At 41.6% G+C, this 25,579-nt stretch overlaps 1 protein-coding gene across 1 annotated transcript in view; it reads left to right on the top strand.

Annotated features, from left to right (window-relative positions):
- LOC308138821 (septin-5-like) overlaps positions 1-25,579 on the top strand; it is a 43,744-nt gene that overhangs the window by 12,387 nt on the left and 5,778 nt on the right. The window contains exons 2-7 of the mRNA XM_080508084.1: positions 22,814-22,932; positions 23,834-24,175; positions 24,516-24,612; positions 24,735-24,821; positions 24,926-25,049; positions 25,170-25,304. Of these exons, the coding sequence (XP_080364210.1) occupies positions 22,814-22,932; positions 23,834-24,175; positions 24,516-24,612; positions 24,735-24,821; positions 24,926-25,049; positions 25,170-25,304 (904 nt within the window). The remainder of the gene's footprint in view (positions 1-22,813; positions 22,933-23,833; positions 24,176-24,515; positions 24,613-24,734; positions 24,822-24,925; positions 25,050-25,169; positions 25,305-25,579) is intronic.

Below are 25,579 nucleotides of genomic sequence, written 5' to 3'. Positions count from 1 at the left end.
GCAATAATATATAACATATATAATTGTTAAAAATATATTAATACGTATTAAACATGACAAAAGGTATATATTGTGATAGACAATATCATTAACTTAAATATTTGCCACACTGTATTTTGTATTTAAAATTTAATTGATGACATTTAAATAGTATTTTAATTGTATTATTATTTATAAAACTTCGTGTGTGTGTGTGTGTGTGTGTGTGGGTGGGGGTGGGGGTGTGTGTGTGTGAAATTTTTTTTGTAATATAAACACAAATAACCATTGTGGTATAAAATTATTAATACTTGAGGTGGAGAAGGGGTAGAAGTAAATAAGCTTAAGCTTCGTCCAACTCCTTTTCGGACATGGTTGGACATTGGTTACTTCATTTACTTATATTTGGCTTTGCTTTGCTCTGTTATATTTATATGGTTTGTGTGTTTGTATCTAATTGTGTTGTTCTTTTTGTGTGCCACATGTCTGAATAAACTTTTCAATCAATCAATCAAATACATAAAGTCTTTTGAGAGAGCAGTGTGACCTTCTAAAAATGTGAATTTTATTTACCTTGCATTACATTATATAAATGACCCTTGAAACGATATGACACACACGTGGTGTGAGACTTAATACATTCTAAGATGCATTCATATGATGTTACAAATGCAGATATCCTCAACACACGTGAATAGTGATTTGTAAGTCGTGTCCAGTAAACATCTCATGAAGAAAAGCTTTACTGTGCTGTGCAACAATTCTGTACCAGGGGGAGAAAAACGAGTCCCGTCTGTAACCCCGTGAGCATGTTATATCCAGGAGTCATGGAACCATGCCGCTACACCCCATAACCGCTTATAGTGTTCATTTAATGTGTGGAAAACAAAACAACATTGTTAACAGCTGTTGAGATCCATTGACGATAAGAAGGTATGACCCGTCTCATGCTGGCCAAGTGCTTTCACTCTCTGGTTACTCTTTGCAAATAGGAAGCAAAGTCAGAACGGTAAAATGTGTGTTTTGGGGATAGTGGCAGTAGTTTGTAGTTGGGAGTGGTTGAAGTAGTAGTAGTAGTTAGTCAGATGCGGTTGTGCTTGTTTTTTTTTTGTTGTTTTTTTTAATGGGTAGGTTGATGGTTCATGTGTGTAGTGAATGTTCTACAATATGAAGTGTTTTGCAAGGAATTGAAAATATGAGTGTTGTGCATTTGGGGCTGAGGCGTCTCAAATGTGTTTCTTTGAGAATTAGGATCATAGGAACCGGGTGAACGCCGCAACATGTGCGTTTCATTGGAGGATCAAAGAGACGACACGTGGCTCCTGGCTTCCTCTGACTCTGAAGCCTGCTCCCCCTCGACTCCTCACCCCTTTTTTTTGCTTTTATGTGCTCCCCTCATTTCAGACCAGTTTCTTTTCTTCTTGCTTTTTGCCTTCCGGTGCACGAAGGAGTTCTGACATCTGTCTAAAATAGCCTGTCTTACTTAAAAGAATTGCTCCCTCGGGCTTCAGGGTTTCTTACTTTAACCTCAGTACAAACATACTCGCATACCTGTGGCATCTTGACCTCCCTGTTATTCAGGAACTCCAACCAGACTGGGATCCCTCTTTATTCCCATCTCTGACCACGTGTATCCTCCCTCCATGCCAAGGAGATTTCCAAACTAAAGTGAACTGTTGGATGAATATGTATATTTAAGACACATTATCCTATATTTCTGAATATAGACATTGCTATATTTTATTTGGTAGCATCAATTCATGTATTCTCTATGCTCTCTATTCATTCTTTATACTTCCTTTATCCTGATTAAGGTCACGGAGAGCTGAAGCTTACCAAGCTGCCATGAAGCAATTATACACCTTGAGCATAATGTGTTAAGAGTTATCACTGGTACTTTAACAGAGTATGCACTCAAAATATAATTTCTTAAATGAAAAAATATTGCAATTAAATCACAAATTTATGGCTTGAAATGTACTAAAAAATATATATATTTTGCTAAACTTGTAATTTAAAAAGAGCATAACCCAGCAGGAAATAATATACTCATTAACTGCTGCTCTGTGTGAGGTACTTTTAATTATGTGCATCTCTCTCACAGTGGGTGTGTGTGTGTGAGTGTGGTCATTGGATCTTCAAACGTTCCGCGTAGCCAGAGGACACACGTTATTTGACTGTTTTATGGAGCTGGCCATAGTATTTAAGTACTAAGCGCAGGTAATGACTTCCTTAATTTTACTGTGAAAAGGTTTTCTCAGCTTCTTTTTAGAATGGTAACGAAAGAATAACTCGAAAAAAGACATCCGGTGATTTCAACAGGTTGCCATGGCTCGACTATGGTGATGCATACAGCCAAAGCTTATTCAGATTCCTTGTATCCTCAGTATTTGCTTTACTATTTTAATGGCACATTCACACAGACACCGGAAAGAGATGTTTTGACGGCAGGCGGATCACTATTTGCTCACGCTTCCACTCCTAAGGAAAGGAATTCATTTAACTGAAACTGAGGAGACACTTACATTTGGAAAAGAAAACAATGTATACTATACTTTCTATGTCAGAAGACCTCTCATTCACTCCTTGCTAAATGATTGCAATATCTCATAGGACTGCAACAAATGGGAACAGAATTTGTGTAGGCGTGTCCAAAATGTCCCACAACATTCACAGTGCTATAAAGCCTTGTTAACATTTTGCAGAGTTGTTTTGTTTTGGTTTGGGTTTTTTTTTTTACAAAATTGTCATCACAGATATCTCAGACCTTTCTCTAACCATTCTTAATATAGCTTTTGCATAACACAAAGTGGGAGGACAGTGAAATGAGCCTTCATCATGTCAGTCTGGTCTTCATCCAAGTTGAGGTAATCATCCACCAGCTTTTTTTTTTCTCAGATCTATTTTGCCCAACGTCTGATGACAAAATGATTGCTGGACTTGGGAGCGGCTCTGTATTTATATAGTCAAAAGTTCTCAACAGTCTTGCAACTGTTGTATGTCTGTGGCAAAACAGTCATATGCACGAAAAATGTGTTGTATATCCTCGAGCAAATCTTAAGTGTTGAATGTGAAAATTAACACCTTACAACATACATGCAAACTCCAGGCAGTTTTACTCAAATTACACCAAGAATTTGTGAAACATGCTTGTGACATTCATGGCACATAATTCACAGTGATTCCATTGAAAATTCTTGCTGATTTGGGTTTTTTGACATACTTTTATTTCTCCACGTAGTCACAACCCAATTCGATGGGGACTGATCCTGAATGAACTGTATTTTCTCCCCAAGACAAGGTCCGAGACTAGTAATGTGTCAATGACAAAGACACTGTATATTTCTAGCAATTTAACTGCCTTTTTTAGTCTGTGCATTAATACCCTATTATAGATTGTTTCTCTCAGAAGTGTGAGACTAAATTAAATCCTATTGTACAGCTAGTCAGTTCTTCTCCAAATATTAATTACAATTTACATCAAGGTATTATTGATCATTTTTATGGCATTAATTTGGATAATGCTTGCTCCTTTAATAATCCATAAAAGCTCAGTTCTCTGCTGTTGTCCACTTTCAGCCAAATATCTCCTTGTTTAATCACCTGCTTCTGACTAATTCCAGCATGCATACCAGTAGATACTAATCTTTTACTCTTGCTTATTGTCTTTATATATTAAGTGTTATATGTCACAGTACATCGCAATGTGAATTTTTGAACACACGCTCCCTCAAAGGATTTTGTTTAACCTGACACTGCGTGGACCTGAAACCGCCCGTTTCTTGGAGATTCCATGGAAAATCACAGAAAGGGGCCTCCAGACAAGCTGGGAACAGTGGGGCGAAGGGACGTTTAAGCCTATGAATACCTCATGACAACATATTTCATAGTGTTATAATTACCACAGGTGAAACTATCACCCAATTAGTAAGACACCTGTATTCGATAACTGACTGAAAAAAATACGGTATGTCTTTATCAGTCATTGTTACTGATTGTGTCAGCCGGATTGAGAATTATTCTCCTGTTTATTCCATTTGGGCTCGTCCTCACACGTGGCTTCCTTAAAAATGCCCAGAATTTAAAGAGTCGAAAATACCCCCCGAGGCGTCTGTCTTCCCCCACCACAGAGCAGACCACTGGGCAGTAAATAATGCCCTCGGTGTCCTTGCCCTTCCACTCCACCTGTTAACCACGACCACAGCAGACTGCCCGCCGCCCTCCCGTGCCGCCTGTCTGTGATGTTTATGTTGGTGAGGAATGCTGCACATTTTAGAAGCACTGGAAAAGAAGTGACGTGTTTAACCTATGATCATGCATGAGGTCAAATTACAAAACACATTAAACAGGCTTAAAAACTTGTGTTTAAAAGAGTAATCTGTCACTTAAGCCGCTGTTCAGGGTGATATTGAAGTAAGGAAACCCGTCTTCAGAACCTGTTAAATGTCAGATTATGGCCCCTGAGTATGAGTTCTGAAAGACGTGCTGTCTGACCACATAGAAAATCAGAGGTGGCAAAAGTATTCCTGTTCTCCACTTAAGTGTAAGTACTAATGGGAAGGAAAAAATAAATTAATTGTGAAATTACAACTACCATATGTAACTTATGTACTGAGATAGAAATAAGAAAGTACCAGTACTGAAAAAACTAAGTACTAAGTACTCAATGCCTTCTCTCCATGGTTGATGCTCTGACCTTTCTCGTCAAGCAAATTGTTATTAGTAGTAAATAACAAGCCACTTTTAAAATCGTAACAAGTACATGCGATTGATATTTAAAGTTAAAGGGGAAAAAAAGATGTTTGATTCAGATGTCCACTAACCGTTTTGGTGAATTGATAGGACTGGGAAAGCTTCTCCACAACCAAGCATTCAGTTCGTTTGCTGCCATTTCGGTTCTCATTTCGGTTCTTAGAACAAGTCTGTAAGCGCAGCGTAAGATGTAGGTTAGAGATCCTCTTGTTATGTGAAATGACAGATGTGGCCTTTTGCACTCAGCCACTTCGGTTGTGAGATTGTTCTCAGTGGGAAAACACCAGCTTGTGCAGCCTGTGAAAGAGATATCTTGGCATTGCATAACCTCCCACGACAATGTGTACCGGTCCCTGAAACTGTTGGGAAAGCAAACACGCCGAAAGGAATTCTTGGGTGCCACAAGGACGCTGCAAATGGTCAATTTCTGTCATTGAAAGACACACTCCGTGGGATTGAGGGGGTTTGGTTTGTTTGAGAGTGAATCTCAGAAACTTGTCAGAAGTTGCTAACCTTTTGTGAAATTTACAATCGGTTTTGACTGATTTACTGCGAGCTCTTGTTGGTGCTGCAGTGCACCAGCAGTCTCTGAATACCTTTCTGTTTTTCAGACTCTGTGGAGACAAAAGCCCAGTTTCCTCTCTCTAAATGAGCACCCTGGTTATGGCATAGCAGTGTCTCTCTTGCATTGCTGCCCAGTTTCCCTGGGAGTTGTGCCAAAAGGGGTGCCCCCTTCTCTGCAGTATTATGATCGGAGGGTAACGCCGAAGTCTTGTGCATTGTGATTCAAGCCTGGCCTAGTTAACGTACACTTTTCATCTCGGTGTAGTTGCATATGTTGAATTTTTCCGAATGAAGACAGATGCAGAATGTCAAGATCTTGTATATATTTTTAGCTCTGTTGTTTCTCCCTCTGGCAAAACCTAAAGAATGACTTGAATGGTTCAAGAAGCAGACCAAGAGGCTTGTTTTTCTTTCTAATCAGCAGCTTGGTCCATCCAGAGCCAGACTGAAGTGGGGCCTGCAGAGCAAACTCTGCTGCTGACTTAGGAGTCTTGTGCTTACTGGTGTCTGGGCTATTAATAGAGCAAGCCTGAGAATTCAGACTAAGGTCAGCAATCAGATTCCTACTCCCAACTACTGGGATGGAACAAGCGGGAAAAGTCCCCCAGTGAAATTATGCATATTTTACATTTCTGTTCATGTATGTATACTTATACTATACTCATGGAGGATGCCGGCACTGTGATAAAGTTATAGCGGCATTCACTCCGGAAAGTGCCAACTGCTGTTCTCCTGCATACATTCACTTTCAGCTTTCAGATTTTTATGGGAATCACATAGTCGGGAGCACTTTCCTCCCGGGATGGTCTTTCAACATCTCAGCGGCTCAGTGTTTTTTTTTAATTCATGAGGTAAAACATTTTAATGCGCTGGAATTGAGTTTTGGTGTGATTAGTATAGGAGTCTCCGAATGAGGAGACATTTCAGAGTGGTAGAAAGTGCTTTTGATAAGTAGGAAGTGACAGATGCCAAGAAGAGAAGTACATGCTGAAGAAGCTCTGAAGGTGCACTCTGCTGATGCGGTTTGATCTATGCCTAAACCGGTATACTTTAGTTGTTTAGATGAGAGAATCTGTGGGTTTAAGATGCATGATCTAAGTTATCCATACCCACTTTTCTCAAATGTCACCCCCACAAGTTAGTTGCAATCAGTCCCCCTCTGATAATAGATCGCAGGTAAGGCTAAGGTTAGACTCTGTGTGTGTAAGGCAAACATGGACGACTGGTTTACTTTGCAAACCATAAACCAGTTTAAAGAAATATTAAATCACTGGTTTTACAGGTCATGGTAGAGTCATGGTCATTTTTTAGCACATTTGATCAATGTTATATACCCAGTCCTGCAGATAAATATCCAATGCTTCTTCAACGTTCACGTTCAATATCAAATCGTGATAAATCAAAGACTAAATCAACATTTTAGTAAAGAAACTACCAGTTTACAATCTAACAATACAAGCACTCTCGCACTCACTCTGATTCGAACTTTCCGTCCCTTTAGAGACAACTATTCCCAATCTGTAGGTCTTTACTGTCGGGAGGAAAAAAAACAAGCTCCAGGCCTGGATTGGTGGGAATCTTCTCACTGTGACGTGATAATACGAACCATTACCCCACCCTGCAGCTTGTTCGTGATATCAGATTTGAATATATGCTTAATTTCAAATATGCTGTTTTTCACAAAATAAAAAAGAGCATTATTATTATTATTATTATTATTATTATTATTATTATTACTTCTACTATTTAGCACATTTTTCATATTCTGCACTAGGATAGTGGCCTCTCTGCTGTTATTAGCACCACCACTTCTAAAGCAGTCAAAGCCACTATGTCAATGTGACTGTTCATGCAAGACGGTATGTGATTCTTCTCTTCTTTTCTAAATATTGCAGATGTGGCTGCCCTGGATTATTGCTATTATCACATCACAGCTGTGTCAGTAATCTGTTCACTCACACAGATGGATAAATAGACACATAAGGGTGAGTTTATATAAACCTACAGTCTCACCAATCTGCAGTTTGCAGCCGGATTGAAAGCGACACACCACCAACTACCAGCTTCTGATTGAAACAAACATCAACATAACTTAGTGGCAGATGCACTGTGTGAACCCAGTGTAACCCCTGCAGATTTCTATTGCTGACACACTGACACCCACACAAATTATAATTGAGCCTCAACCTTCACTGTTCGAGGGTTAAATAGTGAACGAGGAAGCATTTAACTGGTGACCATCTGTGATTGTGATTGTCATTTGTGTAATTGGATGTCTACTGCTGCTTTGGTCACTTTGCGTCTCATAAATCTTCTATTTTTGGTTTATGGAGTTTATACTGTGAACATCTGGAAGAGCTGCAACCAGTACTTCCACAGCAGATGTATGGACAGAACACTCTCTGAAGTGCTCTGTTTGCTGTATATACTGTATGTAGCTTATTGTTTTTGCTGATAACTGTTAATGAGGTGAATGAAGTGCAGGAATGTGGAAAAACTGCATCGACATGCCGATCATTTTTGACCCTTCGAAGTGAACATAGCCAAAGAAATTGGAGAAAAAAAAAATGTGTTTAGTTAGCTTTAAGCACCTCTGGGATCAGAGTTCGAATCTTGTTTGTGACAAGAAGGCTTCTGTTGTAAAAACTAACCAAGTCTATGCTGTAAGTTACAATGACTTGCTGTGGCCACCGCTGTCAACAAGGGAGGAGAAGAATAGACGTACAGTCTTATAGATGTCCCAGATGTCTCTGACTCATTCCTGTACTTCTCAGTTCAGATTCTATAAACTAAATAGTGAGACATTTGAAGTTGGACTTAAGGCCCTTTTAACCCAAATTTCCCTGGTAGCTCATCAGACATTCATGTTACGTACATGAGGTACCAATTCAATGTGATTAAAGATGTTGCAAATCTGCCTATTTTCTTACATTTTTGTGTTTCCCGGTGCAACAACCTTAAAAGATGTTGATTCTGGGCATCTAATCCTTGGATCTCTGCATTAAGTGTCTAATTTTGCTACGAGCTCTTTCCACTCTTGATCTTTCTGTCCTCCTCCTCTGCTGTTAATTCCCTGAAAACCTGCCCTTCATCCACATCCTTCTCTTTACATGACTGTCACATCATGTCGCGGTGGCTCAGTTCCTGCTGTGCCCAGCAGCATTGGGGAACCTTGAGCTGTTCCACGGCAGAGTTTATCACTCTGCTCAACTTGACTCACTGAACAGTTTCTGACTGAAGCCCTTTCAAACAGGTTCCACACAGTCCCAGATGAGTGGAGAAATAAGCTCTGTGTTAGTCAGCCCTCTCTCCACGCCAGTGGAAATTCACTTTTTCTTCAAACTGTGGTGTCATGCCAGGTTTGTGCATTTGGCTCTGGCAGCTGAATTAAAGCACTCCATGATTTGGAGAAAAAGTAAGTGTACCACCAACGGAGGAATTCAGCCAAAACTGGCCAGACTAGATGTGAATAAAAGATTCAGGCGATTCATTGCTCATGAAATCTTACTGCGTTGTCTTAATACTCACTGCTTCGACTGGAGAATCTGTTTTTCAATGTTCAGCATGAGTTTATTTTCTGAAGTCTCGTATCAATAAAGAGACTGCATTGTGGTAAAGTGTTACTTCACAGTAACACTATCTATGGTTAAATTGTCCATGTTGTTCCAGTACATGTGTAGATCTTCCTCGGCTCCCGGTGCCTAATGTTGTATATATTAGTGGCATTGGTAACTCTTAATTGCCTTGTTGCTGTTAAAGTATTCTGTGTCTGTTTCTGTATGTTTGCTCTGTGCTTGACTAGTACACAGCATATGGTGTGTCTTGGTTTTTGCCCACTGTCAGTGGGAATTGGCTGAAGTCTGTGATCCTGAGTGCCATGAAGTGGTTTCAGAATGATTGATTTATTAAAATGAGTACAACTTGATCGTCCATTTAAATCAGTCTTAACCCAGATATTTTTTACTTTTGGTATTGGAGCTAACCATCTGTACATGGAGCCTTTTTAGGTGTCTCAAAGTCTATTCCATCTCAGATTTTTTTTTATTTTATTTTTTTTACTTTTTCCACAGAAACATGGCAAGGACAGTTATGAGCTGAACAACTGGCGAACTGCTCTCAATACCAGGCAAATGTCTCTGAAATTTATAGCTCAAGTATTTTCACATCTGCAATCTTCCCGGTGTAAAGCATACCATCCCTCCAATGTGAATACATGCTCACATGAAAGAGTCGAAACACAGAGACACTCCAAGGTGCTGCATACTATAATCCAAAAAAAAGTACATGCCTTTGTAAATGAACTATGTCATAATTATGAAAGCCTCACAATATCAGCTGATCACACGATAATGTTGTTGAGTTTAGTCTTTGGTGATATGTAATCTGCATACGTGGATATCGTGATAATGCTATAACTGGGAAATATTGTGCAGCCCAAATAAATATGATCGACTTCAATATTTCTTTCTGGGTTCAGGGTGAAGTGTCTCACTGACTGTGCCATCCTTTGACACCTCATTTGTTTGAGGTGTGAGAGCTGATGACACACGTCATGTGCCACGCTGCGTTTCAGACTCTTCGATTTGGATTCCAGGATTGTGCAGCACTTCATAGAAACTGCAGTGGCCCTCTTATTAATATGTGCAGTGAAGCTTTATGGAATATTAACGGAATGCAGAATCTCAATACGATGAATAAAAAAACTTCACCCTGAAGCCCAACGATAAACTGCAAGGTTGTTTATTTCACTCCTGTTCACGTGTTATAAGTGAGGGAGTACTTGTGCGATCAAAATAAACATAATCATGCTCTGTTGAATGTACACACTCGCCAGGGCAGTTGACGGAGCTCTGCAGGGTTTAAAGTAAAGTTAAACAACATTTAAAAGCTGGTTGGTATTTCCACAAACGAGCTGTCGGGACCAGGGACGTGTGGACAGGAGGAATCAGAGCCACTCATGAAAAGTGACAAGGACATTATCAAAAAGTAAAACAGAATTCTGGTATGAATCCAGTCCTTTAATGATTGCATCAGCTAAATTTGTAAACTGAAGCTTCTCGTTGAACCGCTTCATCCGATTGCGTGACACTATAAAAATGATGCTGCCCCAGGGAAAATTTAAAAAATGGATGTGGTCAGGAATGCTTTTGCTTTAAACCCTATGCACACAGGCCTTCACAAACTGCTAAGCTTGTGGCTCAAGATGCTACTGTTCGCAAAGATCCTCATCATGCAAACATAATGGGAGCCTTTGTAAATACCAGAAAATGCACGTGTCTGCACTCTAATATGGCCACAGTGTACAGCAGTAGTATATTTTATTTTATTCTAATAAAATTCATAACCATTTGGTCGCTCTAAATGATACTGTTCAAATCCAAGTCTTGTGTTAGTTTGCATTTAGACACATGCCTATTTTAGATACAGTTGTCTTCATAAAGTCAGTTATCACAAGTGAAAACTTTGTTTTTAAGGGGTTTTTTTCGGTTTCGTTTTTTTTAATGTTCCGACATTTATGTTGGTTTCTTCAAGATACTTTGTTCTGTGAAAGATGCATTAATTTGATAAATTAATTTGTATACTGCCATATCTGACATCATTTTGATTACAGTTCTGAAATTTAAGCTTTAAGCGTTGATTGAATCTCAGTTCAGTGTGTTTGTCCCTCCCTTTCCACACTGCACCCTTTTTTTGCACTATAGCGTATCGTATTTTGGAATACTTTCTGAGCTTTTGGTTTGATCAGGTATGATCAGCTCCAGCACTTCACGATTTGTTTTGTTGTGTCAAAGATGGAAAAAGTTTAAGAACTCTTGTCTTTTTCATCTGATTTGATTGCTGCTATGACAGATAGTCTTTTGTGTCCAATTGGTTCTTGGCAGCATTTTATAAAATAAAACAACAACATTATCAGAATGATAAATTGCTACATTTTCAAAACACAAAACCCATGACATGTGCATACACTGGCTTCCCGGCAAATTTTTGTCAGACTCCTGGTCCGGCTGCTTTCACTCTCGGCAAACCTTTTTCTTCTTTTCTGTTGTCACTGCTCTTTTTGCAGCGTCACCACAGTCGATTGTGAGTGCAGCCTTACGTTACTAATGTCCAGCTGTAAGGCTGGTTAGCGCTTCAGGAGCTGGAGGCGTGCAAGGTTTGCCTGCGCAGACCTGCAGGAGCTCCCGGTCTGTCGCTGTCCTCTGCTGAGTCGTTGTGTGCGTCTTGGCCATCTGCAGAATGGTAAGTGTAGCGTGTCCTCTGCATTGTGATGAGCACTGCCATGTCTTCTGACACAGGCAAGCTGTGCTGATTTGAAATGTGCCTTTTGTTATCGACATTGATAGTGTCCTCCAAACAGTCTTTCTGCAGCCTTGTCTGTAAATCAGTCATTTTTCTGCCTGCAGTGTGCATGTCCTGACATTACTAATATCTTGGTGGCAATGTTACTGTGAGGCCATAGGGCAGTAGTTGCACTAATTTTCATCTGCAGCTGTCCAGTAAGGACGGCAGACAGTCTGTGAGGCAAAAGTAATGAAACGCATAACACAGAAGAGAGTGAATTCTCTTTAAAGGGCTACGTGCTTGTTAGTAAAAACAACATATGTTTGAAGATGTGTGCGCGGAAGTCGGTGGCATCACATGTGAGTCAGTTGGCAAGGCATCGTGTTTGTGTGTAAGCACTTCTGTTAACGTTCCCAAGTGCGTGCGTTTGTGTGTGCGCGCACTTGTGTTGTGGTTCTTTGTGTGATCGGGCATCAAGATTAGAGACGTGGATTACATCCGGGAGGAGGAGAACAGATGGGACGAGAAGGAGGAAGGGGACTGTTAGGTGTAGCTCATGTCAGAGCCCAAGCTGGTCTGGCACCACCTCAGTCAACGGCACCATCTTTAGATGCTGTCTCGTTATTCTGAATGAACATTTCACATCGACTGTTGTTCTGAGAAGTTCGTAATCCTAATATAACTTTCGTGAATTGATATGAACAGACCCACATCCTATGAAAGCAGAGGGAGGAAAATCGTTGTCATATGAAGCCCAGATGTAAATCAACAGTTAAATGTTCTCGGGCCTTTATGACGGCTTTTTAGTCCTAGTGTGCAGGGAGATTTCTGCAAATGTAAAGATCAGTGGGAGGCCAACGAGAGCTGCAGCTTGTTATCCCAACTGTGTCTCACTTCAAGACATAATGGGGTTTGCATAGGTTTCATTTTGGCTGTTTCAGGGTGTTGCTGTTGCTGGTTGTCAATCAGCGATACTGTAAACAAGGAGCTCTTTAACACAGAAACACTAAATCGCTCAATTACCAGGGAGATGATGAGAGCCAGCCCAACATGGAAATCATTGAGGTTTTACACGTGAAAGATGCTTGATACAAATTTTTACAGTAATGTATATTACCTATGGTGCACATTTACGCCTCAATCTACATGTGGTATTCATACAGTAGATGATGTAATAGTCAGCCTCCACTCCAGCACAGTATGTCGCCAGGACTGCTGACTGCAGCTTTTTAATCTGCTGCTGAAAACAAAGTGAATGTGAGAGCCGTTCAGTTTCTTCGTGTGTGTTTCTGTTCACATACCACCTATGCGAAGGTGGGAAACCCAGTCCAGACTCTGATGTAATTTCTCTTATTGAATCACTTGGAGACACAATATCAGCAGTGTTTCGGTCAGTCTGAGGCTCCAGCTTCAGTAGCGTGGTGATAACACTCAGCGGGAGCCAAAACTCACACAAGGTAGTTTAGTGTTCGTGTAATGTGGGACCGAGACAGGGATGGAATTCAGTGTAGCAAAAGCGAGGCCGCACACATCCCACTGATTTCCTTTGAGCAGGCCACACAGAGTTCACCACATGTTGGACTACTTTTGTGCTTTGTCACCTTTTGTTTTACAGGTGCGTTTTGTTTCGGTTTGTATGGGCGCAAAAGACAAGTCTAAATCAACACCTCTGCCACCTTTTTTTGCCATTTGTCCTGAGTTATTTTTTCATGATTCAGCGACAGTCTGTTCAGCTCTGAGTCAGTCCCTGGTTCTCATTTTGAGTAATGGTGGAGTATAAACATTACAACTCATTAAAATGTTCGGGTCTGTGCCAAAGGTAGCAGAATAAAGTACAATTACTTAAATCAGTGGAAACCGGGCTCTTTACTTTTTCTTTTGAAGTAACTTTCACTGTTTTCACATTTTGTGCAAAGCTGATTTTGATAAGCTCTAAATCTGCTTGGTACTTTTAACAATGCTCTCCGAATAGAGCCGATGTGCCTTACACCATCTGCACTACTGTTAATGGTGCAGTTCAGCCTCACGAGCTGTAAGAAAAGATTACAAAGTTCAGATGGAAACAATTACTGTTATTCTGTGCTGTTTTTCTCATTGTAATCTTTTATAGCTTAAATTATTGTGAGACAAATTTCAAGTGTCTCCTCCTCTCCGTAGGATAAGTTGTTGTGGTTGGTGGATGTAAATGCCGAATAAGCCGCAATTATGTTTCGTGCACGTGACCATAACCCATAAACCTCGCCACCCATGAGCACAGATGACAGCCAAGTTCCTTTACAGACTTGTATAAAACCTTCGATGACTGTTGATTGTTATGTGTGGTATGGAATCTAAATGAACAATGGAATTCCATACTTGTAATCTGGAAAAGCTATTTTCTTTCTTCAAGTCCAGTGGAAACTCTCCCCTCCTCCCAGAGCCACATGGGCCTTTGTTGTAGTGTGCCACCTTCTTAAGGGGGGAAAAAACAAAGTGAGAAAATGCTTTAGCTCCTTTCCAACAGGAATCTCTCTTTGTTAGATAAAGATCCTTAATTGAATAGAGGAGGAAGTGTAGGAAGTGTAAGTTCAGCAATTCCAGCAGCTCCTCGTTCCTGGCCATTGTGGAACAATATTTATGTTTCTGCAGAGATGGTGGATATCTGCTTCAAAGTGCAGCAGCGTGTATGTTAGATTTATTGTGCCATCAGAAAGTTTCTTCCAGCTTCTCAGACAGCGCAACAGAAAATGTGATACATTTTAATATTTCTGCATATTTGCATTGTGTTTCCCGTGTGCCTTGAGGTTTCATTGTGTCAATCTCAAGTATTCACAGGCACAAACTTCTCCACTATAGGTACAGTGAGGACTGTTAGTGGCTAAAATTAAAGTGGTTCTCATGTGCACGAACACCTTATCAAATGTGTTCTCATGTGTTAGTGTTATATTTAATGGAAATCTGTTTGCAGACATGTTTCTCCTAAAATAAGGGATTGTACAATTGTATGTTTGTGTGTACATCACTTTTGTTTTCACTGGTAACTTTTGAGCAGTTTCTAAGTTTTTGCAGTTTCAGCTACTGTGCTTCAGGTCCATAGGAGGCACTGGCTGGGTGGCGCTTTAAATATTTTGTATTTCGTTACCTTGTTTCAGCTGCTATATAACAACTGGTCTGGTGTTGTAAATGTCATTCCACTGTCATGGTGGACATGGATATAAACACAGAACAGCCATTGTTGATGCTTTCAGGAGCATTTGTGTATCTGGTTCTAAAAGTCAACTTGCCTGCAGCAAAAGAACCCTTCACTACTGAAGCTCAGGCCTTCAGTGCTCTACCACAGCACAAACTGTTTCCTGTCATTAGCAGCAGGTGGCACTGCCCTCCCTCCCTCCCCTGTCCATGCTGCATCCTCTGCAAATTGTCAGTGGGGAAAAAAATGCACAAACTAAACACTAGTTTCTACTCTGTTGGCTTGCTGGTTGACGTTTGTGACCGGCAGTATGTGTGTGGCTTGGTTGCCTGTGTGAGTGAAATGGTTTTTTTATCCAGAAAGTCATCGCAGTCCCCTTGGCCCAGAGCCAGACAACCTCAGCGTAAACAATGAGGCTGTTTAATTACAGCGGGCAATGCGATCCTCACAGCACCAATAGACAGCCCTCCACTGTCATGTCGTGTTTGTCTGATCCGTGTCTGTGCTACGTGTGTGTGTGTCCAACATAACATACAGGTTAGTGCAAGTGTGTGCGTGAGTATATAGTCTGAGATTGTATATCTGAGGCTGTGTGTCACTTGGGCGCTGTCAGCCCTTTCAGACAGTCCATGATAATCACCCTCATGATGTGATGCAGCCAGAGAGGATTAAAGCCGACCGGTAGTCGTCTCCCCAGACACTATCTTTCCTTACAGGAAGTAATGTCTCCGGCTGTTTCTTGTTTTTTCTTTTCTTTTTTTCTTTCCTCAGCCTCTCGTCGAGGTCAATTATGACTATGTGTAACATGAAATGTGGATTTAAGTGAGATTTGCCTACTGTGTGGTTTGCTGGACTGGCATGTCTGTCGACCTGATTCTATTTGAGTTGCTCCCTGTCTTCTACTTATGGTAGTTATTACAGTTGTATGAGTTGGCACACTTACACCGAGCGCTATTAAGATTGGGATCGTGTTGCGTTTAGTTCTTCCTTCCATAGGCAGAAAATGAGCGCTCGGCTGAATTGTGCGCCTGTTTTGCTCTCCCTGAAACTGTTAAAGATTAGATCCCAGCCTCAACACGAACTGAACATTTCAAGCTACATATATCTCTTTGTCCACATGGACAGTGGAAGGAAATGGTTAGTCTCCGTGAAAGTCGCACTGTGAAATCCAGAAACGCAGTCATGTCGAGCATTTTACACAAGAAAGTAAAAATGTCATCCTCTGCTTCTGAACCCAGTTTTGTATAAAACTTGATGTTGTAGCTCAGTCACAAAACCTCTTTTCTTTAAGGATAACATGGTATTATAAGACGTGCAAAGCAGAGATTCATCAAGATTAATGGGGAGGCTTTGTGCTGTGGCCCATTTAAGTGTGTGTGTGCAAGAGAAAGAGAGAGAGAGAGAGAGAGCGAGAGAGAGACATTGAGAGAGAGACATGAAAGAAAGAAAGAGAGTGTGCATCAGATAAACAGATTAGTTGTAGCATGTAGCCTACAAGTCACCTCTCCTCCCCACCATGAATTCACACTCGGCTCGTGCCGCTCTGGCCCTGGCACTGCCAGCTGGGAGGTCTGGGGTGATGTGATGGCCATTGTAAGAAGTTAAGCTGCTATTATTGTCTGATGCTCAGCCCCTCTTCTTTCATTTTTATTTGTGTCACTGTTTTTCAAGACATTATCACATTTTGTCCGTTTAAACTATGAGACAATTTCTGACCAAATCCACTCTTTTACTTGTGGTGCATGCACTGGTGCGTGTGTGCATGAGAGAAAGCGAGAAGTCGGTGCTGTGTTGATCTCACAGGATGGCTTGAGGAATGAGGGCACAAGAGGCTTGTGGCGAGGCGAGAGGGCAGATGTTTTCTCTGTAGAATAGCTCCTTTTCTCAAGGCAGGGCTGCAGCAGCGCACACACACACACACACACAAACAAGTGCCGATCGTCTGCACATCAGCTGCAGATTGGCCCAAACTGGAGAAGGAGGGTGGAGCTCCTGGAAGGCTCCAGATGCAGAGTGGCAGAGATTGAGCATGCACCTGTTCAAATAAAGATGTTTACAGGCAACGTGTGGGAGAATGTTTAGGAGAAAACTGGATGCCATGTGAGTGGCGAGAGAAGGATGGTCGATGTGCTTATGTAACTGCTATTTCAGTCTCTCTCTCCCTGTGTACTGAGCCAGCTTCACACAGAGCCCTGCTATAACTATACAAACAACCACAGCATTCACACAGAGCGCACATGGCTCACTTCACCACCTGCTGCTGGCCTCATGACAAGGGGAAACCTTACTGGTATTCAGCATGTGCCCTCCACACCATTCACATTTCTACATACAAGGTCCGGGTTTCTAATGTATTGGATGAAAGTGAAAGAGGCACATTACTTCTGCATTGTGTATTCTGATACCTATTTTTACAAGAACCAGCATTAAATTCTCCATCCGTTTTGTTTGACTCTGTGGCCTGTCCGTTGGATTAGACTATACAAGCCAGCCTTCACTCCCTGCATGCATCAGTGAGCCTTTCCAACCATGACCCCGTCGTCAGTTCACCACCTTTTCCTCTTTGGATCACTTTTGATAAATACTGACCACTGCCGAATGGCGACACCCGGAAATGGCTTCAATTTTGAAGATGATTTGTTATAGTTGGCAAAACAGTTTGGTCCTTATCAAACTTTCAGAAATCCTTTCCCTTGACCATTTTTTACTGCAGTTCCCACATCAAATTTGAGGACACACTGTCCCGTTGCTGCCTGATGTGCCGTACACACCAACGGGTCCCATTTTAACTTCATGTGTTAGCGTTCATAATGTTATGGCTGATTGGTATGTGTAGTTATACAATAACAACTTATCTGTGTCATCTTTCATATTCTGCCAGCATAAATTAAAGTAGCAATTGTTGTTACAAGAGGAAACTCTTATCAGGAAAACAGTGATTTAAGCATGCAGTGAATAGTATAGCAGAGCAATTTTTCTCGCTGGGTTACGAATGACTCTGTCGACTGTGATTCCTCCTCAAGCCGTAGCGTGCTTTCATCATGGAAGGTCAATACCACCATGCTGTATGGTTCTTTAAGACTTCTGGCAGCTTCTGATTGCATTTCCCATGTCGTACGGGGAGCATTTGAAGAGGGCCTTTCCCCCCTGAGAGCTGCGTTTATTGCATCGAATCATCATCCATCAGCTCTGTGTCAGCCGAATCCACTGCACACGATCCAACAGTAACAAAGCAGTCAAAGTCACAGCCAAACGCACAACTTGTTTGTGTTCAGCCGGGTTTCATGTCCTGCGATTGTTTCTCAGGGACCGCAGGGGGGGAGCACAGCAGAGGTCCCACCATAAAACATGTGCCAAATCTTTCTGACATGCTCAAGAGGTGATTCCTCCTGCAAAGGTCTCCGATAACCTTTGGCTCAAACACTACAAAGGATTAGTGTTTGCAGTTGTACAGCAGCCTACTACTTGCCTTTCTGACCACTTATTAAATGTCATTAAATTGATTGAATCCGTTGGTCTGGACTGTTTATGCAATAAACAGCTCTGAAGTCAAAGTATTGCTTTGGCCCCACTTTGACAGGACATTCCTGGACATCACCGGTTCACATTGAGGCTTCATCACAACACGCCGCATGTGTCTGTGTCCGTTATAACAAACTCCACGAAAAGCCGCTATTACCCTGGGCTTAATGCCACTGCATACCGTAGTTTAATTCTCCCTGTCTCATTAATTTAGCTATGTAGAAAATGTGGATAAATGTTTTCAAGTTATGTGAGGAAGTCTTTAAAGCATTTTAAGTAATGTGAGGAAGTCTTTAAAGCTAATCAGGCTTGAGTTGTCTTATTTTCTTTGCAGGAATATTTATCATAAAATGAGCTGTTTTGTTTTTGCGGCATTTCCAGTCACATGTTTTACTTTAAGGCCTCATCCGGCCTTTTTGGGATTGAACCAGCTACACTATGGTTTCACCTGGTTTAAGGATTATTTATTCTCTATTATTCCCATCCTGACAATGATAAAGTTTCCTCATTACTCAATGAGAAACTAATCCCTCAGCCTGCTTTGGAAATAGTAATTGGTTCAGGTCTCAGCTGAGACTGATCCCACGGGGACACTTTGTGTGGCAGCCTCGTGCAAATTTGAGAAATTGATGTCAAAGCCCACTAGGTCTTATTCTAGTTATAGGTGGTTGTTTTGCACATCGTTAGATAATATTTGTGAAAAACGGCTGTGAAGAAATGTTTGGATGCCGTGTGATGTGCTAACTACAACATAATACATCTTGGACTATTATCACATACAGCCTTTGACATATTTTCAAAGCGGCACACATCTTTCTGTTATCCGTCTCCGTTACAGTAAACTCAGGATAACTCCAAAATCCATCACATCCTGTGTTTGGTCTGTGCAGCATTTCCACGTCAGTCGAGCTTCGGTCATGGGTTTCCTAAGCATATTGATTCATGCGGCTCACACACAATGGTCCGATTGAGCTTTTCTATCGGCTTTGGAGTGAAGTGTACATTTTCTATTCACTTTGAACAAGCTGACTTATAGAAAATACTGCGGTTATTAGAGGGAGGTTGTACCTACCTCTTGAAATATATTATATATATTTGAACTGCACATGCTGGTATATGTTTAATATGATCTAATATCTACAGTGTGAGTTTCAGCTGCATTGCAGTACATGGAAGTGAACCAGTTAAAGAAAAAGTGCAAGTCAGTGGAAATAAAGCCACGGTGAGGATGAAGTGCTGCTGCTGCTCTGTGTGACAGGAGTAACTTAAGACATGAAGAAGTGAAAATGTCTGCTTGTTGTTCTTCTACGTTCGCTTCAGTATTATAATTCGTCTGTATAGATTTAGCAGACGCAAGGAAATGGAAGACAAACATAAAGTTTTACTTTTTTCCTCATTCATGCAACAGTGTGAGAGCAACACCAGGTAGCTCTGATCGTTCCTGAATTCACTTCTTCAGTAGTGTTATTTGGCTTTCGGCTGAAATGTCTTCAAGAGGCCAGGAGCAGATGAATGTGGGGTTGTTGTTTTTTTTGTTTTTTTAAGGTTTGAAGGAATTATCCCATTTTTAATGAAATTCCTTTGTTAAACCTCCTCAGCTGTAGCTGTTTTCAACTCATGTACTCTTAAATCAAGACGAAGATGGACGGAAGGTCTGACTGGTTCAGGAGGAAAAAGTTGCATCACGTTCTTTTTCCACTTAATTACTTTGCCTTACAAAGCTGCTTCAGAGCACTGAGAGAGAAGTTAATCCCTCTACCTGCTCTCATAATGCCTGCCTCATCAGCTGGATTTAAAGATGGTGTAACCAGATAGTGTGTGTGTGTGTGTGTGTGTGTGTGTGTGTGTGTGTGTGTGTGTGTGTGTGTGTGTGTGTGTGTGTGTGTGTGTGTGTGTGTGTGTGTGTGTGTGTGTGTGTGTGTGTGTGTGTGTGTGTGTGTGTGTGTGTGTGTGTGTGTGTGTGTGTGTGTGTGAGACATTAGAACACTTCATAAGTCCAGATACATTTTCCTATTTTTGTAACAAAAGGCCATAATTGTCACTGCCACATTTGAAATGGCTTCAAGTTTATAACTCGCTGACAAAGCAACGGTGTTCTGGTCAGAATAGAGTTGGAGGATGAGAGATGAGTGTGTATGAGACATCATGTTGGTGTGAATGAATTGAGACAATCCACCCTGCTGAGGGGATTTTTACTCTGTAGGAGCTTACTGAATACATTTGCTTATAAATGAGGAAGTTGCTTTAAAGTTTAATGTTGCATGTGAAGACATGTATATCAGCATGTAAATAGTTTATATTTAATTCATTTATTTGCTTAATTAGTGGGCTCATTAACATAATCACAGCACTTTTTTGCCAGTGATGCCATAGTTAGGTGGCGTTGCTGTGCTTTAGTGTGTACAGGTTACTGTTATGAGACTGCTATTTTTATGCTATTTTCATGTCTGATGGAGTCTTCAGTATTCAGTTTTTGATTTGTGTTGGATTAACCATCAGTTTGAGTGGGATTTTTTTGTCGAGTTATTTATCTTCCATTATTTCTTCATCTGAGATAAATGACAGATTTAAAAAAGGGGTGTTTAATTTCTTTCTAGGTCTGAACTTTTTATCGGATAAAGCAACACAGTCGACTTCACATCAAAATGGAGAGGACATTTTACAGCATTTGTGGGATTTTCACAGTTTTACTTGCTTGCTGACATGATGTTTTTTTACCAAAATAAGAATAATGTAGTAGAATATGTGGTAAAGAGATTCAGTTTATAGTGGGTATGCCTTTATCTATAAGTACCTTTTTAAACCTTGATGTTTGTAAAAATAAATCGATCTGTGAAAATGAACAAGTGAATCATAAATACTATTCATGTAGTATGGAGACAGTTTGAAGTGATTGAATGAATTAAGTTAATGTTGAGATTGGCACAAAATTATAAGTGTAACAGTTATGACAGTTGCAGATTCTCTATAAAGACTTACCAGATATTTGAAGTTTAAAGCACTGAGCTTCAGAAATTTTTTTTTTTTTTTATTGCTTTGGTCTCCAAATAACTCACTACTCTTATAATGTGAGAAAACATTGTGATGTCTCGTATTCAGCTGAAAATGACTGATTTGGGACATGGCTTGTGAGGCTGAGTGAGGCTGTAGTGTGGTTTCAGCTCTCTTTGACAACCCTCGGTTTGGTGGATTTACTCCATGTGTGGGTCAGAATGTGGCCTCTGATCTGTGACGTCGAGCTCGTCGATGCTGCTGATCGTCCCTCCGGGGCACCGAGCGGCTCGATGGGGTTGAAGGACACTGTGTCCCCTGGCATGGAGGTGTATAAATGCTGGCGCTCTCTGGTCTGTGCTCCATGCTGCCTGCTAGAGAGGGTATGAAGAGCAGTGCACACAGAAGCAAGAGGGAGAGGATTGCTGCACTGGTGAAAGGTACCACAGGTGAGGCGACAAGAGAGGAGGTGAGATTTTGCATGAAGGAAAGGTGAGAAGTTATGACACTAGGTGTTCTGAATTAGTTTCTTCGTTGATTCTGCTTCTTTTACAGCTCGAGGTGTGATCATATGTTGGTGATGTTGCTAACTGATGCTCTCTCTCCTCAGTCGCTTTTGCGTTTTTTTTTTAGCTCTATGTTAAGGAAAAATGTGGGAAGCTATATTGTACTCCACTTCAAAGCTGTTGATGCTTTACGATTGACCATGTCTTCTATGTAGGTCACAGAAGGAACCATGTTGGACATTGATCTCAGTGGTTTGGTTGTGGTACTGGAAAGCAGGTCACTGATTTCCTCAACTAGGAAACTATCAATGTCTCCTCTGCCCTAAAGCTCTAAATCCCACACAGTAATGAAAGCTTGTCGGTCAGAAAGCAGGATAGAAACTGTGCAGCAGTAACTAAACATGCTTTGAGAACTGCATTTTGAGCTTTGATGTTTTAACAGTGGTCAGAACATCATAATTCAAAGCACAATTTGGCAAAAAAAAACAGTTTCTTCGGGTGGAAGTGAGATATTTTGGCACTTTGACTCTTCATCAATCTCTGAAGGACTTCTTTCATCGTGCTGCTGCAGCAGTGATGTTTGAATGTACCAGCTGACTTTACATTGTCTTGAGTGGTGCAGGTCTGCTGGTGCTTGGAAGACTGAATAAAACAACACCACAGGAATTTGTGACGACATGAGAATTTATGGAAAACTGTTGCTCCAGCTGCAGCCAGAAAGGAATTCTGCATCACTTACTCGCCTCTTTGGCTTCTCTGTCTCTGTCATCTCATCTGCTCTGTGATCATACCATTTCTATGGCAAATGGTATATTGTCTCAAATTTTGATTTGTTTTTGCCTTTATTTAATCTTTTTTTTTTTCTTCCCCCTCATCTTTTACCTTGTCTTCTTCACACCTTCATCGTGTCGGCTCCTTTCGTCAAACTCCTCATGACGCTTGAACCTCATATTCTCATGCTGGACTCCTTCCTGTCAACACCCCACTGCTGTCGCCCGCCCTGTTGAATCTCCCCACTTGTGTGCTCCTCTCTGGTTGGAGATTGCAGAGTGTACTGTAGCCCCAGTTGCAATGGAGGACAGTGACCATGACGCTGCGTCCTCATCAGACGAGCACGACTCGCGCCCTGCCACCCCAACCCACAGCAGGGACCATGATGCTGAGCAGGTATTAGTGACGCCCCTAAAAACTCCAGAGGGTGAAACAAGTCCTCTCAACTTCAGCATAAACCGTGGGACAATCGCTTTTTCCGTCGCGAGAAAGGAACAAATACCTGCTCGTGTAATCTCGTGCTCTATATGTCGAGCCCGAGCCACAGCAACCTCTATTCTAACGAGTGTTCAGTGATACACGAGGCAGCACTACAATGTGAACTTACACCTCCATTTTATGCCGTCATGTTGCTTTCAACAGAAAAAAAGTGTAACAAAGAAAGGTGTGGAAGCCAGAGTCTAATAAACACAGCAGAATCATCTTTAAAAAAAGAAAAGAAAAGAAAAGAAAAGCTTTCAATTTATTTTATGGTAAAGTGTTTAATGAGAAAGAACCTGTCCTTTATCATGAATCATGAAGAACCCACTTTTTGGTGGAGCAAATTGTATGAAGTAGTCAGGAGACTCAAACACATGATGCAGGGAAGCTGATAACAGATAACAATTACACTGATTCAATATGGGTTTCAAAGTAAACAACACAGACATCCACTGAGTTGCAGGATTCCTTTCTGGCTGTTTTATTAAAGACTCATCCACATATTTTGTCCCCAGCTGAGCAGATTTCTGTTTTTCCACCGGCTGTCTGCCAACCTTAAAGTGAAATTGAAATTCTGATCAGATTTAGTTCTTCATAATTGCAGTGAGAATTCGGAACAATAGCTGTGATTCCGAAATCGTTTAAAGCCAAGCATAGGGAATTATTTTTATTCCAACCATTTCATAAAGGTGTGCATTTTTTGCTCCAATATTTTCACTGGACCTTTCCTCCAACTTGTCTTTGCCCCCATCCTGGTGTCTCCCCCGTCCTCTGCTCCACTCCATCCGTCCTTTTTGACCTCGGTGTCTCTCTCTAGCATTCAAGCCATTCAGATGATTCAGAAGTGGAGAGCATAATGCAAGACCCTCAGCATCATGGAGGGCACGTCCACCACCAGCACCACCACGACCACATGCACCATCATGATCACGAGCGCCACCACGAGGGTCATGAAGCAGACAGGGAGGCTGAGGGCGAAGATCGCCCACACACCCCGTCTTATCTGCGCCCCCCCGTGGCGGGGAGGGCCCAGTCAGATTCAGGTTCAGACGCCAGTTTGCCGCAGAGCAAAAGCGTGGAGTTTGACTTGCCGTCTTCTGCCAGTCCGTCGAGGCCAAAGAGCCCCTGGGGTCTGTTTGACCCGTACAACAGTAACGAGGTAACAAGAGGAGGCCGAACTCTCTGCGTGCTTTGGTTCTGTCTGTAACGTGGCTGAACAGCTGGACTGCACACTGTATAGAAACATTTACAGCATTGTGAAAGCTTGAACCAGACGGTTGAAATACGTGTTACTTTGTGTGTTTTATTTGAGCTCGTGTTTTTTGTGGCGCAACATGTTGGGCTTTGTGTTTCCCCAAATGCATTGTGGGGAAGTTGACTGGGAATGGGACACCTTGTACAAAACAATTGTAATGACGTCTGTTGGAATTCAGAAAGTCCCACAGCCGTATAGAAATGCATATAATCTCCACTTACAAGCTTTTCTCATTTACTTTTAGGACCAGGACAAAGAATATGTGGGTTTCGCAACGCTGCCAAACCAGGTCCATCGCAAGTCAGTCAAGAAAGGGTTCGACTTCACGCTCATGGTAGCAGGTAAATCCCCCTTTTGCACATTAGCAGACATTTGATCTTCGGCCCGCTGCTGACTTTGAAGGAGCTGCTAATCACAAAGTCTTGAGCCTGGCTGTTTTCTCTTTGTTGTTCTTTGTTTGAAGGTGAGTCTGGCCTGGGAAAGTCCACCCTGGTCAACAGTCTGTTTCTCACAGATCTCTACAAAGATAGGAAGCTGCTCAACGCTGAAGGTGAGGAAGCTGATTCAGCTTTAACAACTCAGGTTCTTGCTCTCCATCACGTTGCATGCTCTCGTGTTTGAAACTGAAGCTCCTTTTTGTCGTCTTTCTATCAGAGCGAATTACACAAACAGTGGAAATCACCAAACACACTGTGGACATTGAGGAGAAAGGCGTGAAGCTGAAGCTCACCATCGTCGACACCCCGGGGTTTGGAGATGCTGTAAATAACACTGAGTGGTACATGTCAAACGTCTTCAATTTGACTAAAACTTAGCGATCCTCGAGGTGTAACCTGATTTCAGTCCTATTGTCCACACTGCTTCCGAGACTGAACGTCCCTGTGTGTTTCTGCTTCAGCTGGAAGCCAGTGGCCGATTATATTGACCAGCAGTTCGAGCAGTACTTCAGGGACGAGAGCGGCCTCAACCGCAAGAACATCCAGGACAACCGTGTCCACTGCTGCCTCTATTTCATCTCACCTTTCGGTCACGGGTATGATAAAGCTCCAGTTCTCCTCCAGCGTACATCTCTCTATAATTAATCCACTCATTATAAATCACAATCCTACATGTACATGTAGTGCACCAGTCTGTACTTGCGGTGCATTCAGCCACGTAAATTGTTAATGCAGCGTCTCTCGCTCGTAGTTAAAGCAGCTCTCTGCTGCCTTCAGGTGAATTTACATCTGGCGCAGGGCCTTCACACAAGTCGGCTGTATTGTGCTGACGCGGTGCTTTTCAGTGCATTTGTGCACATGCACTGTTTCA

Source organism: Blennius ocellaris (assembly GCF_963422515.1).
Source record: "Blennius ocellaris genome assembly, chromosome: 2".
NCBI classification, from domain to species: Eukaryota; Metazoa; Chordata; class Actinopteri; order Blenniiformes; family Blenniidae; genus Blennius; species Blennius ocellaris.
This window is presented reverse-complemented; position numbering and strand designations above follow the sequence as displayed.